We start from the raw sequence: 16,869 nt of genomic DNA, 5'->3' as shown, positions 1-16,869 counted from the left end.
CACATGTCTTTGGAGCAAAACACTGCGACGTGGATGAGAAGGCCTAATGAGGCCTTTCTGAGCAAATACACCCCCACAGGAAAAAAAAACACAGGCCCAGACACCCCACAGTCCCCTGGTGGGGAAATTAGTCCCCCCCCCACCGGTCCACCCCGGCAGCAATAGAACAGCAGAGGGAAATATGACAGAGAGCAGGGAAGGGAGGACAGGAGGACCCCCGAACCCCAGGAATGCTCAGCCGTACCGACCCGCTGAAGCGGGAAGGACTGTACTTACCCGTCCCTGCGAGGACCCACTGACGCATTTCTGACAGGCATACACCGCGTAGGAGTAGCTGTCGACCCGGTCCACTGTGAGTGAGACAACACCACAGCCCAGTCATATGTGGACCCTGGAGCCAAAGCTCACCGGCCACCCCAGAAGCCATGGGGTATGTCGTGGCAGACCCAGCCTCTTTGCAAAGGTGTGCTCACGCTCGCTGGCCAGACTGAGGAGACTACAAGGATCTATATATCCAGCCTGTCTCTCAGCCGACAGTTGATAGAAGATTCTAGAAAGAAAATAAACGAAAAAGAAAAATATCCTCAGGGCGCTGGGCCCAAAGGGAGCCATACGTCCTTCTCCTTTTCTAGGCAGGAAGAAACTGAGGCTGCATACTGCAGGAAGTAGGGTTATGTCCGAAGGGGGCGGGGCTGTTCAACTCTGTTAAAGTAACATGTATCTAACATGTTTCTGCCTAGTCCTCTCCTGTGAACAGGATCATAACCCACTTGTCAAGATACTGTATAAGGAGCTGCGTCCGTCCATGGACGATAAGAGAAATACATAATTTATATACCGTATTTATCGGCGTATAACACACACTTTTTTACCCTGAAATAAAAGGGTAAAACATGCCTGCGTGTTATACGTCGATATCGGATTTTTTCTCAATGGGGGGCGGGGCTCGGGCGGTCCGCCCGAGTGCTACCCACTGGGAGGGTAGCAGGCTGGCCACCCGCCTCTCCTGGCCGTGGGACAGCACTGTAGAAAACATTAATGACAGCACTTTCTCCTAAAACGCTCCTCCTGTGTCACTCTGTCAAATTAATCAAAGCCTCTCTAATACCTGAGATAAGGACGCTCCTTCTGGCTGTTCTCCTCCTCATCCGCCTCATTCACAAGTGTAGCTTGTGATAGGAGGAGGAGAGCGGTCATGTGACCATCAATGAAACAGCAGAGGAGAGTCACATGACTGTGTCTACGAGAGAACGGCATTAATTGAGGTATGTAGAAGCTTTGATTTGCAGTAAGAGTGACATAGGAGTGGTGTAGAAGGGGCCGACATGTGTAGGCCCGACCGGACAATTGTCCGGCGGATCGGACAGTTTCCAGCGGACAAATGTTTCTTAGCATGCTAAGAAACCTGTCCGCTGGAACCATGTCCGTCGGACATGTTCGGTCGTCTGTACAGACTCACCGGACATGTCCGACCGGCCGTCATCCCTAGCATGCGTCATACTGATTCGACGCATGCGTGGAAGCTTTGAACTTCCAGGGCCGCCCACGTCATTGTCGCAGCGACGGCGCGGCCACGTCCCCGCGTATTGTTTACGCGCGGATTTCTGTCTGATGATGTGTACAACCATCAGACAGAAATCTCCGACCGGACATGTCCGCTGAAAATGGTCCGGCGGACCGTTTTCAGCGGACTGTCCGGTCGTCTGTACAAGGCCTTAGAAGTTGCGTGGGACAGATGCAATATCGGATCAATGCTGCACCCACCTATGTAATGATAAAGGCTTTTTTTAAACCCATACTTCTCTTATTTACAACTGAACGTTTTACTAAATGGCAGGAGGGGCAGGAACAGCAGCAAAATATAACTCTGCAGATACAGAAGCTGAGAACGAAAAAGGTACAGCACATTTTACATAGTGGTTGAATTCCTGGAGTTTAGCGTTAAAGCGGAGTTCCACACAAAAATAGAACTTCCGCTTTTCGGAAACCCTCCTCCCCTCCGGTGTCACATTTGGCACCCTTCAGGGGGGAGCAGATACCTGTCTAAGACAGGTATTTGCACCCACTTCCGGGCATAGAATCCTGCATTATCTGCGGGAGTCTACACGACGTCCGGCGCCCAACCGCTGTCTCCTGGTAAATACACTGGTCCCGGGAGAGTGCAGGGACCAATGACGGTGCGCCACGCTACTCGCGCATGCGCAGTAGGGAATCGGGCAGTGAAGCCTTCACTTCCTGATTCCCTCACCAAGGATGGCGGCGGCAGCATCCGAGAGACGAGCGATTGCTCTGCCTTGTCTGCCGACATCGCGGGCGCGCTGGACAGGTAAGTGTAATTTTTTAAGTCAGCAGCTGCAGCATTTGTAGCTGCTGGCTTTTAAAAAGAAAAATTTGGGAGGACCTCCGCTTTAAGCTTTCTGCCCAACCTTGTGTTAGGCTGGAGGAAGAATTTCAACAACTATTTGCTTTTATGCATGTTGTGGCGCTAAGCGTAAGCCTACAAAATCGTTTAGGGATACAGTATATATTCAGATTATTGCAAATAAATAATAGCGGTTTTACATTTACAATATTGGATTAAAAGACCAGATAGAAAGAACAAAAAAAAATAAAAAATAAGAAAATATTTACTCTTCAGCTTCATTCTTCAGGTCCAGCCACTCGCTGATATCTTTGTTACGAGCCCCTTTGCCAAACAGCCAACTGAAATACAAGACAGGACAATAAAACAGAATATAGGCAACAGCTATAAGATGCATGGAGACAGCAGACGAAATACCATTTGGAGATGATCATATGCACATTAGTAAAACTGAGTAAAACCCTACGGCAAGCTTCTTTACAGCCATCTTGACTTGCTAGAAGCTCTGATTAAACAAGCTCTTTACATTAAAAATAGATTGTAAAGAATGTGCAGCTCGCAGCACCACCATAAAAGTTATAAAAGCATTATTCAACAGTTGTTTCCTTTTGGATTGGTGAAGCACAGTTATGTCTTTATTACTGCAGTGGCAGAGCTAAGCCTACCAGTGCTTTGCTGTAAACTATTCTTCTCTGTTCTCCACACATCATTCAACCTGCTTCCTCTAAGCACAGTTCATCCTGGACCAGCCTGTGCCTTTTATTGGACGGTAAGGAAAAGCAGGACCGTTTTCAGCTCATTTCTCTTTCACTCTGCTATCTATCAGCATGCTTTTTGTCAGCACACACAATGATTGTCTCCTGTGCAGTTCTTTCCCTTTCACACTCCAGCTCTGTTATAAATATATATAAATATATATATATATATATATATATATATATATATATATATATATATATATATATATATATACTGCACAATGATGATATCCAATTAAAGTGGTTGTAAACCCTGCTTTTTTTATTTTTACCTACAGGCAAGCCTATAATGTTTACCTGTAGGTAAAATGAATATCTCCTAAACCTGCACAGTTTAGAAGATATTACCCTGCATGCAGCTGCTGATGTCAGCGGCGCATGCGCTCTAAAGGTCTGATGGCTTACTGAGCCGGAAATTCAGAGCTCCTTGCCAGAGCTCACAGCGCCAGAGCCCACAATCCCGTAAGAAAGGACAGGAGAAGAAGTCAGCCCTCTGAGCGGTGACTGCATGCCGCTGAGAAGGATTCACTCTAAGGTGAGTATTTCATAATGTGCTAGTATGCGATGTTTACATTCCTTGTGACAGCAATAAAAGTGATCAAAAATGTTTTTTTTTAAAAGCACAATTTTGTATTATAAAATTAAATAAAAAAAATTAAAGCGCCCTCCGTCCCCGCGCAGCAAAGAAAACGCATACAGAAGTCACGCCCGCATATGTAAACGGTGTTTAAATCACACATGTGAGGTATTGCTACGATCATCAGAGCAATAATTCTAGCCGTAGACCTCCTCTGTAAAGCCGCGTACACACGACCATTTTTCATGTCATGGGAAAAACAAAGTTTTTCTCAACGTGATTCTTGTCAAGCCTGCCTTGCATACACACGATCGTGAAAAAAAATGCTCGAGCAAAGCGTGGTGACGTACAACGGCAATATAAAGGGGAAGTTCCATATGGATGGCGCCACCCTTTGGGCTGCTTTTGTGTTATTAAAAGTTTGGTGAGAGACAATTCGCGCTTTTCAGTCTTTGTGCTTTTCAGTCTGTTACAGCGTGACGAATGTGCTATCTCCATTACAAACGCTAGTTTCACCAGAACGAGTGCTCCCGTCTCATAACTTGCTTCTGAGCATGCGTGTTTTTTCCCCATCGTTAAAGCCTACACACGACCGTTTTTCACGACGTGAAAAAGGACGAGAAAAATTAGAGCATGTTCTAAATTTTTAATGCCCATTTTTCACGACGAGAAAATGCTCTGGAGCCTACACACGATCGCTTTTAATGACCAATTAAAAAAATTGCATTTTTCTCGTCATGAAAAACGGTCGTGTGTACGCGGCATAACTCTAACCTGGTAACCGTAAAAAAAAAAAAAATTAAAGCGTCGCCTTTGGAGATTTTTAGGTACCGTTGTTTGTCGCCATTCCACGAGTGTGTGCAATTATAAAGCATGACATGTTTGGTATGTATTTACTCGGCGTAACATCATCTTTCACATTATATAAAAAAATTGGGCTAACTGTACGTTTAAATTTTTTTTTAATTCTTGAAAGTTAATTTTTCCAAAAAAGTTGCGTTAAAAACACCGCTGCACAAATACCTTGTGACATAAAATATTGCAACAATCGCTGTTTTATTCTCTAGATTCTCTGCTAAAAAATATATATAATGTATGGGGGTTCTAAGTAATTTTCTAGCAAAAAATACAGATTTTTACCTTGTAAACACCAAGGGCCAGATTCAGATACAAGATACGACGGCGTATCTCCTGATACGCCGTCGTATCTCTGAGTGCGGGAGGTCGTATCTATGCGCCTGATTCAGAGAATCGGTTACGCATAGATTTCCCTAAGATCCGACAGGTGTAAGTGTCTTAAAAAACGTGGGGTCAAGTAAAATTTAAATAAAACACGCCCCCAACATCCCCATTTGAATTAGGCGGGCTTACGCCGCCACACATACGTTACGCCGCCGTAACTAAGGGCGCAAGTTCTTTCTGAATACAGAACTTGCGCCCAAAGTTACAGCGGCGTAACGTATCGGAGATACGTTACGCCGGCAGATAGATACACAAATCTATCTGAATCCGGCCCACCCCAAATGTCAGAAATAGGCTTAGTCATGAAAGGGTTAATAGACACCTTAAAGGGGTTGTAAACCCTTGTGTTTCTTCACCTTAATGCATCCTATGCAATAAGGTGAAAAGACTTCTGTCACTGACCAGCCCCCCAGCACCCCCATTTTACTCACCTGAGCCCAGTCGTTCCCACTCCGGAGATGCGCTCTACCTCTCTGGCCAGGGTTCTTGGCTCTTGATTGGATAGATTAATAGCAGCGCAGCCATTGGCTCCCACTGCTGTCAATCAAATTCAATGACACGGGCGCCCAGGGGGTGGGGCCGAGTTTGGCATTCTGTGTCTATGGACGCAAATGTTGGACTCTGGAGCGTGCCCGCACAGTAACAACCAGGGAGAGCACTTCTTCTAGGTGATTTACTGATGCGGGGAGGAGCCACCAGCGCTGTTAGAGGACCCAAAAAGATGATGATCAGGGCCACTCTGTGCAAAACGAACTGCACAGTGGAGGTATGATATATTTGTTATTTAAGAAAAAAACAGGGTTTACAACCCCTTTAATATTTTTATGAAATGGATACATTTCTGTTTCTGCACTTCTACTGTTTAAGCAGAAGAGTGATTGAAAATAAAATGTTATACCAGATAGAGATTTTCTGCACCATCCTACTTACACCAGATACTGGTCTCTAAGTTTACGCAGCTGCAAAAGGTCTGGCTTCAAGCTGTTCATTTTCTTGTCGATTTCACGATTTTCAGTTGCCTGTTTTATTAAGTCTTGCTCTAGTTTCTTCTTGCTGTCATGAATTTCAGTCACTCGAGACTTTAGTTTTTCTGCATTGGTTGAGATTCTATTGGTAAAAAAAAAAAGAGATGTGATAAAACAAAGCAATATCTGAAGTACAGGAGTGTAAAACCTTGCTTCATGCAGTGATGTATGTTTTTAGATTTTTTTTAAATATCTTTGAACGCTTGTAAATTTGATTTGTGTTTTTCTAATACTAAACAATATGTAAGTAGATTGTAAACTTAGGGTAAGACAAACTATTTTTACAGGTTTTGGCTAGAGTAAAGGAGGTTTTTTTTTGCCATCTGTGTTTCATTGGGGAAATTTCCCATTTCTTCCTTTCTGATAGTGAAAACAGAAAGTAAGTGGGGGAATCTCAGGGGAGTCACCAGAACTAGTGTTCATATTAAAAAATATCCCCTCTACTACAGTTCTGGTGTTAAGCCAAAATATGGACTTTATCTTACTTTTTATGATAATGGTAAACAGGATATCTGCTGATGCAGATCGTGGGCGCAGTGTAGACTGTCAATATAGCCGTCTGTTCTTACCTCGTATGGGTAGGCAGTTACTGAATGGCAGAATCACTGAGCTACCTAGAGCGCTCATCAGCATCCTGGAATTTCATTGAGAACTACAAGCCGTCATCCCCATGGATGACGGTAGTTGTAGTTCAGCCATTCACAAAACGCTGTGAAGGAATGATGCGGCTGGGTGGGGAGAGGGGAGGTAAGGGGAAAATCTGAGCCACTCTACGAAACTATTACACAGAGCAAAAAACAAACAAATACCCCCCAAGGTGAGTATTTGGGATTTTTCAGGCAACAAAGAAAATCTATATAAGCAAGAAGTAAATTAATTGATATTTATTATTAGAAAATATGTAAAAATTGATCAGGTGCAAAACATCACCGGCAATACATTTTTAAAAACAAGATATACAGTGAATCATTTGTGCATATTCAGTCTGACGCGTTTTCAGGACAGCTGTAGGGCCCCTTATCTGTAGCTTTCAAGGCAGGATAAGACTACCGTAGCTAGGGTTATCCCGTTACCACTTTTTTGAGACCAAGTACAAGTACCGATACGTTTTTTCAAGTACTCGCCAATACCGAATACCGATACTTGTTTTTAATGTCATGTGACAATGGTGTTTTTTTTCTTATTTTTTAGGGGGGGGGGCTTGTAGTGGATTGTCAGTGCGTTTTTTTATTTTATTATTATTTACATTTTATTTAAATAAACACTCCGTGCTATGCTCCCCCCGTGCCATCTTCTCTCCCCTTGTGCCGTCTTCTGTGCCCCTCCGAGCCATCTTCTCCCCCCCTCCGTGCCGCTCTCCCCCCTCAATCTGTCAGGAAGGAGAGCAGAGAACTCTGTTCATTCGGAAAAGGTAGGAGCCGCTAAACCGGGCTCCTACCTTTTCCGAATGAACAGAGTCAGTGATCACTCACATAACTGAGCATCGTAACCTGTGTTTACGATGCTTCAGTTTATGAATGGAGAGGAGCTTCTCTCCATTTATTTCAGCTGAAGCTGCAGAGAAAGGGACTGGGGAATCTGTGTCCTTAGTCCCTTTCTCTGTCTTTAAGGGGAGATGCCAGAGGTCTGACAAGACCCACGATATCTCACCAAAGCCCCCCCCAACAGGGCTGATAAAAAAAAAAAAGAAGAAAAAATTGCCTAAATGCAAAGCTGCCTGCCTGTAGTGATCTGCTTCTTGAAGAAGCAAGTAGAAACAGGTAGAAGAAAGGAACAGAAAGAAGACAGCAATAGAGACTTTTGGCTCTCCACCAGCATACGCTTGTCCCATAACAGGTTCTCAAGTCCCCACCTGCTCCAGGGGTCCAAAGGAAAGGTCACCAGCAGTTTAGAAGTGTTTCACCCAGCAATCTCTCAAAACTGTTTCCTGTTTTACTCAACAGTTCATGAACACTTAGGCTGCTTTCACATTGGGTGGTGGAGCCGCTGTGATGGTATAGCCGTGTATTTAGCGCGATATTCGGGCGCTAGCGGTGAGGTTTTAACCCCCGCTAGCGGCCAAAAAGGGGTTAATACCGCGTGCTTTCCCATTGAAGCCTGCAGGGCATGATTTTTTCATGCGGTATAGCAGCGCTATTTTTAGAGCTGTACCGCATGAAAACGCCTCAATGTGAAAGGGGCCTAAGGATGAGCTCCGGCGTGTTTGCACACCCCACGTGCAGAGCCCACCAGGAAGTCGGCACTGCGCTGCGCTAATCACAGGCAGTGAGACATTGTCCCGATGCGCGACTGCATAGATCGCGAAAAGTCTCACTGCCTGTTATTAGCGCAGCGCAGTGCCGACTTCCTGGCAGGCTCTGCACGTGGGGTGTGCGAACACGCCGAAGCTCATCCTTAATGAACACCTACTGACTACTTCCTGCTCTTTTCAGCCCTCTCTTACAGGGCGGGTTACCCCTTGAAGACCAAAGTACCCGTAGTCAGGGTTAGAGGCTTTTTTCCACCCAAAATTTATACAAGCCTCAGAATTCTGTGTCCTATTATCAGGACTTGACAATCCTGAGAAAGCTGTAAGGTAGTTTATCCTCTTTGAGACGGACCACACCATAACCCCTTACCCTGCACAGCTGAGAATCCCAGTACTACATAGCTGTGATATACACCTGCCTTCTGGGACTCATCACTGGCATCCTGAACAAAGGCTTTTCAGCAGGCCCTTCTTAGACGTGAACGGTCTGCCATGACAAGGTAGTGAACAGATTGTACATGTAATATAGAGAAGGCCCATTCATAGGGAGGTATGATTGGGGATATTCGGGTAGGGAGCAACTTCTACCTCAATGTAAAAGGAGAAGTCCAGCCTGAGCTTGTTTGGCTGGGCTTCTCCTAAGGGTCACAAGAGTGCTATTAGTTTTGCACACCTATGACCCGTTTTCAGCAGAGAGCGGACTGAAGTCCTGTCTCTGCTGATGTCACAGGAATCAGTCCAGGCACCACGTCATCACGACAAAGTCTGGATTCGCCAGGTGCCTGGACTGATACCCGGTCTAAGCGAGCTGATGAGAGCCTGAGATGGCTGCTCCTTGCCCCTCCACGGCTCAGCAATCCAGTGACCCTGCACAGAGCAGAGATCTGCTGTCATTCGGCAGCTCTCTACTTGGGGAGCTGTGAGAACCGAGCCATCAGCGATGTTTGATCATTCGGTTCTCAGTGCAGAGGCGCCGGGGGGATAGCTGCAGCATCAGTTCCATGCTGCATCCTCCTAAGTATAATGGGGAACCCCCCCCCCCATACTTCTCTTTTAAGAGAACTCCCAAAGAGACAATCCTCTTCAAAGGCACATGCTCAAACGCACTTTTCCCAAGCTTAGTCAGGTGACCAAAGTGGAATCTCAGGGTGGTTTGGTCATAGGAGCGTGCACTGTGGGCAACTCTAGCAAACTTTTTGCCAGTGCCCAATTATCTTAAAGTGATATTAAAGACTATTTTTTTTAAAACAACAAACATGTCATACTTACCTGCTCTGTGCAGTGGTTTTGCACAGAGCAGCCCTATTCCTCCTCTTCTCGGGTCTCCTGGCTGTGACAGTAGTGGGAGCCCCTGGACGACGTCATCTCTGGCTAAACGCATAGGGCTGAGCGACGTGCTGACGTCACCTCGTGTTTCCATTCGTGTCCCGGAAGGATGGGTTTGTCTGGATGTGCATGTGCCAGCACACCAAACTTATGGCATTCTAACAAAATGGATGCTGTAAGAGCAATATTCTATGATACGATCAAAAAGGTTTATGGATTTACACTACAGTATATTGAGCTTTTTTATCTTCTATAAAAACCACCCATATATGCATACAAGCAAACAAGAGGCGCCCTGGAGATTGATGTATGCATATTCTTGGAGAAAGGGGATCATGTGGGTCTGGTAAGGAGATAATTCTATCATCTGGTGGTGGAACTTGCATGTTGAAGATGGTGGATGGATTTTTGTGAATAAGCCTATAGTTTCAAGCACTGGTGGACTTTTAAACATATGAACTTTTTATCTAGCGCGGTTTTATTTTCTATTTATATATGCCATACTGTGTTCTATATTATACAGGAGAATCGCTGCATTTGTTCATTATTTTTGTACTATTTTGATTATTGTTTTTTATTTACAATTAGCGCAGTTTTTCTAAATTTTCTACTATATAAAGCTTCTATTTTAGGGACTGGGATTACATTTTGTGGCAATATTTCTCAAGGTTTCTGTCATATGTAAGAAACTAATGCATCATTGATTTACTGTGTATTGTGTTACCTTGTTTGGTTCAAATCCAAGGACAGGTTTTAAATGTTCCTTTACCCTAGGAATGGGGACCCCAAAAGAATGAAGTCTCACAATTTACATTAAGAAATGTGTATGGTACCTCTCAATCTCCTGGTTATTGCCCTCTCTGCGACACTTTTCAATGTAGTCTTTAGTGAATGCTTCTTGGGTCTGACACTGCTCTTCAAAGATTTTGATTGTTTCTTTAAAAGCTTCAATGGCTGTTCGCTTCATCTGTAGTTCCTATTTTGGACAAAACAGAGAACATGGATGGTAAAATTCTAAGGCCCGGATTCAGGTAACACTTACGCCGCGTAAGTGTCAATGTGCGCCGTCGTATCTATGCGCCTGATTCTTAATGCAAGATACGCCTGAAATGTGGCTTCGTCCGACCGACGTAAGTTCCTTGGGCGCATATTTACGCTGGCCGCAAGGGGCGCTTCCATTGAATTACGCGTCGAATATGTAAATAACCGAGATACGCCGATTCACGAACGTACTTGCGCCCGTCGCAGTAATATACGCCGTTTACGTAAGGCGTACGTCCGGCGTAAAGTTATTCCACCTATAGGAGGCGCATCCCATGCAAAGGTATGGACGACGGAACAGCCGTCGTATTTTACGTCGTTTACGTAGTAGTACGTGATTGGGGCTGGGCGTAGGTTACGTTCACGCCGTAGGCATTGAGCCGTCGTATCTTAGGGAGTATTTTCGACGTGATTCTGAGCATGCGCCGTTCGTTTGGACCATCATTTGCATGGGGTCACGGTTCATTTAAATGGATCACGCCCACCTACTTTGAATTAGGCAGGCTTACACCGAATAATTTACGTTACGTTGGCGCAACGTAGGGAGCGAGTGCTTTGTTAATACTGTTCTTGCCTCTCTATGTTACGTCGGCGTAGCGCATATGAGATGCGCTACACCGGCAGAAAGATGCGCGGTTCTAAATCCGGCCCTAAGAGTGCAGGATTTAAGCAAAAATACACAGATGTTTTAAGTCAAAGGCATACCTGAGTTGTTCGGGTATATTCTTCATAAAGAGAGTCAAATTCCCGACTTTTGTCTCTGTATTGTTGGTTATAAACCTTAAGCTGTTCTCCTACAGCTTCTACACTGTCTTCTTTAACAATCTGGTCCTATTTCCATAAAACAAAAGATAGTAATGAAAGAAATGAAGAATGGTTTTGTACATATTTTTTTTTTTTTTTAATTTTTTATTTATAACAAGGGCAGGGCCCACACGGCCCGACTCAATACATGTCATATCTGAATACATTTCTGAATACACACTCCAATCAACGGTACAAAACATGGTACATTGTAGTATATCCAACACATCAACATAACTGTCCCTCCTACATCACATAGGAGGGGGTATCCAACTCAACATGTCTGTAGGATGACCCGAGCACCCCAGGAGATAACACCGGCGCCCCAACCGCCTTAAAGTCGCAGCAATGAAGCGGAACCTCCCCTGGATGTGGGAATCGGATCAGAGCCAACCTGTGGTGACGTCGGTCGCATGCGCCCTAGCCCTCCCTTTTCCATTTATCAAGGAAGGAGAGAATGAAATAGAGAAGAATCTAAGAGAGAGGGGGGTAGAATAGGAAGCGGTCAGAGCTTAGGGGGAGAGAAAAGAGAGAGAAATGTGGGGGGGGAGGGATGAGGGGGATCAGGCCCCCGTGCCGAAAAGGAACACCCGGTCACTTCCGCACTGTCCTAAACGGTCTCCTATATAGACCGGGGGAGGGGGGTGGGGAGACAGAAATCTCACGAGGGGACATGTATTCATACGCCAGCGGAGGGGTCTCTTAATGCTTGCCCCTCAGTGGAGAATATGAAAATGTTCCACAATTGCCAGGTGTTAGTGAATGTTTCCTGCCTGTTTTGCGATGTGAGGATGAGATCTTCCATGTGCTTTATCTCTTCCACCCTAGTCAGCCAAGAGGCAATAGTCGGTGGGAGTGTGGCTTTCCAGTGAAGCGGGATGCAGGCCTTGGCTGCGTCGAGCAGGTGTCTGATCACAGACTTTTTGTATACCTTCTCCGGGATGTTCGATGCATGCAGGAGAAAGAATGCAGGATCGTCTGGTATGATGCGATCCGTGAATTTCTGGGACACCTCCCGTACCACCCGCCAAAAGTGGCGTAGGCCGGGGCATGACCAGAAAATATGTAGGAGTGTACCCTTGTCAGCTTGGCATCTCCAGCAAAGGTCTGACGTTGCCGGAAAGAGTTTGTGAAGCAGTGCCGGGGTTCTGTACCACCTCGACACCAATTTATAGTTAGTCTCCTGGGTTTTGGCACAGATGGAGGACTTGTGGGTAAATCGGAGGATGCGCTGTCGTCTGGATTCATTGAAATGGCAATTCAGTTCCATCTCCCATTTAAGCAAACCCGGAGGTGCAAAGTCTGCCTTTGGTACGTTTAAAAGTTCATAGACTACTGAAAGCGTGTGCGTTATGGTGCCCGAGGTGTCACAGAGTTCCTCTAGTGTCGTGAGCGGGCGGTCGTTAGCAGCAGGGGGTGTCAAGGAGTGTAGGAAGTGGCCTAGCTGCCTGGACCTCAAAAAGTCCAGTCGAAAAGGGCCCGCGGGGTCCGAAAGTTCTGCTACGGTGTTCCAACGTCCACCCGTACTGAAGTGGGCGGCCTGGCACAAACCCGCGTCGCCCAGTCTCTGAAAGACTGCGTCGTGCATTCCCGGTGCGAACCCGGGGTTTCCCAGTATGGGATATATAGGCGAGTTGGTAGAGGATATGGTGGCCTGGGAAATGATACGAGCGCAAACTCGTGCCGTGTTACCAATAAGTGGGTGCCGCCGGACTTCCACCGGTAAAGACATGTAGCACCAGGGGGCCCTGTTGAGGGGGACTGAACTTTGGCTTTGTTCTAACTGTGTCCATAATTTGGTCTCTTGGTGCCGACACCAGTCTACCAACCTCCCTAGGTGAATTGCCCGGTGATAGTCCCGAATGTCAGGTAGCGCAAGCCCGCCGTGGTGTTTGGGTAGGACTAGTAACTTATGCGACAGACGCGGTCTCTTCTTAGCCCAAATAAACTCGGTAAATGCGGACTGGACCTGCTTAAAGAATGATATCGGGATGTGTACTGGTAACGCTTGCATAAGGTAAAGGAATTTCGGGAGGATCGACATTTTTAAAATGTTACACCGGCCCACCCAGGAGTGCAGACCCGTGTGCCACTGATTCAGCAGGGATCTAATGGTTCTCAGCAGGGGAGGGAAGTTGAGGTCGTATAGTCGCGAGAAAGTGTGGGGAATATAGGTGCCCAGATATTTCAGGGCAGTCGTCGTCCACTTCAATTTGAAGCTGGATTGTAGTTGTGAGAGTTGCGCCTGCGGTATGCCCACTCCCATTGCCGCTGACTTTGCAAAGTTAATTTTTAAGTTGGAGAGCGCCCCGTATTTTGCGAATTCGCGAAAAACAAATTGGGAATAGAGACCGAGGGAGCCGCGAGCGAGAACATCAAGTCATCCGCGTAAGCCGATACCTTATGTTGAGTGTGGTTAATCGTCACACCTAAAATGTTGGGATTTAGGCGTACCTGGCATAGGAACGGTTCCAGCGAGAGGGCAAAAAGAAGAGGGGACAGTGGGCACCCCTGGCGCGTCCCATTCGTGATTGGGAAGGATTCCGAGATCACCCCATTAGCCCGCACCTTAGCCGACGGGTCCGCATATGTTGCCGAGATCCAGCCTAACATATTGCCTCCCAACCCTACGTGGCGCAGTGTAGCAAACATAAAAGCCCAGCTGACCCTGTCGAACGCTTTTTCGGCATCTGTGCCTATAAAGACGCTGGGGGTGTTAGTGCGGGTGGCCGAATATAGCAGGTTTAGGACCTTAATGGTATTATCCCTCGCCTCTCTCCTGGGAACAAACCCAACTTGGTCTAGGTGTATTAGGCGGGGTAGGTGGGCCTGCAGTCTAGTGGCTATAATTTTGGTGAACAGTTTAAGGTCCGTGTTAAGTAGGGAGATAGGTCGATAGCTCCCGCAGTAGGTCGGGTCTTTGTCATCTTTGGGAATAACCGCAATTTGAGCTTGGAGTGTCGTAGTGTGTAGTGTTCCCCCCTTAGCAAGGCTGTTAAGGAGTCTGGCCAGATGGTCGCCCAGTACTGGGATCAGTGTCTTGTAATATTGGAGCGGAAGTCCGTCCGGCCCCGGTGCTTTCCCCAATTTTGTGTTATTTATCGCAAGCTGTATCTCGGGCAGCGTGATGGGTTCCTCTAGCAGGTCACGTGTCTCAGTAGGTAGGGAGGGCATACCGGACGAGGTTATGTAGTCTGTGATGTGGTCATGCGGTGGAGGCGTCGTGGGTAGGTTGTATAGTGACTCATAGAATTTTTTAAATTCCTGAGTTATTTGTTGGGGCATGGATACTTTTTGTCCCGACGGAGAGTGTACATACGGTATATAGGACGCCAGCTTCTGGGATTGCAGGGACCGTGCCAAAAGCCTACCGCATTTGTTGCCTGATTCGTACACCTTTTTACGAGAGATCTGAAGTGCCGATTTCGCTTTGAAGTTGAGTAGGTCAGTTACCTGCGTCCGCAGTGTGTCAAGTTCGTTTCTAATCCGGCTCGTCTGGGTTTGCTTGTGTCTAGTCTCCAGGTCCTGGAGTTTGTCAAGAAGGAGAGTCAAGTGGGCTGTTCGCTGTTTTTTAAGTCTCGCCCCATGTTTTATGAGTACCCCCCGTATGACTGCCTTGTGCGCTTCCCACACTAGGCCCGCATCACTGTCAGCGTCAGTGTTGGTTTGGAAGTAGTGAGAGATTTCCTTTGTCACCTCAGCCAGTACTTCAGGGTTCTGTAGCAGGCTCTCATTGAGCCTCCACGGTGGCCTCTGACCTCTATGGAGATCGGACAAGGCGTATCGCAACGTCACCGGGGCATGATCCGACCAGGTAATGGACCCCAGCGAGGAGCCTCTCACCGCCTGAAGTTGGTTGTGGGGAAGCAGGAAGTAGTCGATACGCGAGTATGTGATATGGGGACGAGAATAGAAGGTGTAGTCGCGCTCGCCGGGGTGAAGAAGGCGCCAGACGTCCACCAACTGTGAGGCATGGAGGGACGAATGGACGGCCCTGCGCAAGCCTCCAGTAGTAGAGGAGTGCCCTGTGGATTGTACATATTTTTTATAATTTATAGTAAACATAGATATAAAACATAAGTAAAACAAACTTTAACCGCAAACAGTAGGCATCATTTACATATCTCCACTAAAAACCAAGGATCCAGCGTAAAAAAGTGAATTTTTATAATTTTTTACTTACTGTCACCAGACAGTATCTCTGATCACTGCTACAATGGTCAAATAACACCACTGTACTGCACTGGTGACAGTGTGTAAAAAATTTTTAAATAAATAAATAAAAAAAACACATTGTGAGACATTTTTATTTGATTTCTTCATTTTCCAAAAAATCTTTAAAAAAAATTACCACTTCAAAAATGCCTCTTACTAAATACTTTGGACTGCCTATTCAGCAAAATTGGGTCATTTGGGGGTATTTGTACTGTCCTGGCATTTTAGGGCCACAAGAAATGAAATAAGCCAACAGTACATCAGGACTGATACATTTTTAATCACTTCAGGCCCAGGCCAATTCTGATGCCGCATACACACGATCATTTTTCAGCTTATAAAAAAACGACGTTTTTCAGCCTCTAGAAAAAACAATGTTTTTTCCAACTTCATTATTAAAACGACGTTGCCCACACACGATCGTTAAAAAAAAAAATGCTCTATGTTTATATAGCAAAAAAAAAACCCATTGCCAATTAAGGGCTCTTTCACACGGAGCGGACCGTTTCTGGGTCCGCTCCATGTGTCCGCCAAAGCTCAGCGGATAGGGCGGTCCCCGCACACAGTGCAGAGACCGCCCTGTCTCTGCTCCGCTCTCCCCTATGGGGGATCGGATGCAGACGGACCGTCTGTCCGTCTGCATCCGATCCGTTCCGCCGAACGGAAGAAAAATAGGGTTTCTTCCGTTCGCAAAAGCGGATCCCGACGGACGCGGAAGCTAGCGGATGCTCCATCCGCTAACGGACACGATCCCATAGGGATTCATTACAAGTCCGTTAACGGACTTGTAATGAACGGACGAACGGTCCGCTCGTGTGAAAGGACCCTAAATACTAACAAAAGTAAGCTCTACTCGTGTGAAAAAAATATAAAAAATTTATTTTGCAAGCAGTGTCGCATGTACAAGCAATTGCCAGTTAAAGCAGCACAGTGCTGAACAGCATTAAATGCCCTGGTCGTGAAAGGGTTAGAAACTTCCAGTAGTCAACTACAATAAAATTGATCTGAAAGCAATCTATAGTTTCTCTGTAACAGGCAGCAAAGGAAAAACAAAAACAACAAGGCAAATGATTACTAACCTGCTGATACTTAGACATGGGGTATAGCAGTGTGATGTCAAGTTTAGGGTTGTACTGAGCTAGAGACTCATGCCTGTAATGTGTAATAAGGGCTACCACTGATGTAAATGTTAGGGGTTCAGAGAAGCCATACACGTTATCTCGATGGAATATCTTGATTAGTTTGTTGTTTCCTCCTTTCCTGAAAAGTAA

The 16,869-nt window shown here is 46.0% G+C and overlaps 1 protein-coding gene across 2 annotated transcripts in view; it reads right to left on the bottom strand.

Moving 5' to 3' along the window:
* PIK3R2 (phosphoinositide-3-kinase regulatory subunit 2) overlaps positions 1–16,869 on the bottom strand; it is a 107,296-nt gene that overhangs the window by 12,969 nt on the left and 77,458 nt on the right. For both annotated transcript variants that reach the window (XM_040326898.1, XM_040326902.1), the window contains exons 10-14: positions 16,678–16,858; positions 11,285–11,410; positions 10,372–10,514; positions 5,870–6,046; positions 2,632–2,703 (exon numbers count right to left, since the gene is read on the bottom strand). In XM_040326898.1, the coding sequence (XP_040182832.1) occupies positions 2,632–2,703; positions 5,870–6,046; positions 10,372–10,514; positions 11,285–11,410; positions 16,678–16,858 (699 nt within the window). The remainder of the gene's footprint in view (positions 1–2,631; positions 2,704–5,869; positions 6,047–10,371; positions 10,515–11,284; positions 11,411–16,677; positions 16,859–16,869) is intronic.

Source organism: Rana temporaria, chromosome 1 (genome assembly GCF_905171775.1).
Source record: "Rana temporaria chromosome 1, aRanTem1.1, whole genome shotgun sequence".
NCBI classification, from domain to species: Eukaryota; Metazoa; Chordata; class Amphibia; order Anura; family Ranidae; genus Rana; species Rana temporaria.
Note: the sequence above shows the minus strand (reverse complement) of the source record. Positions and strands in the feature narration are given on the sequence as shown.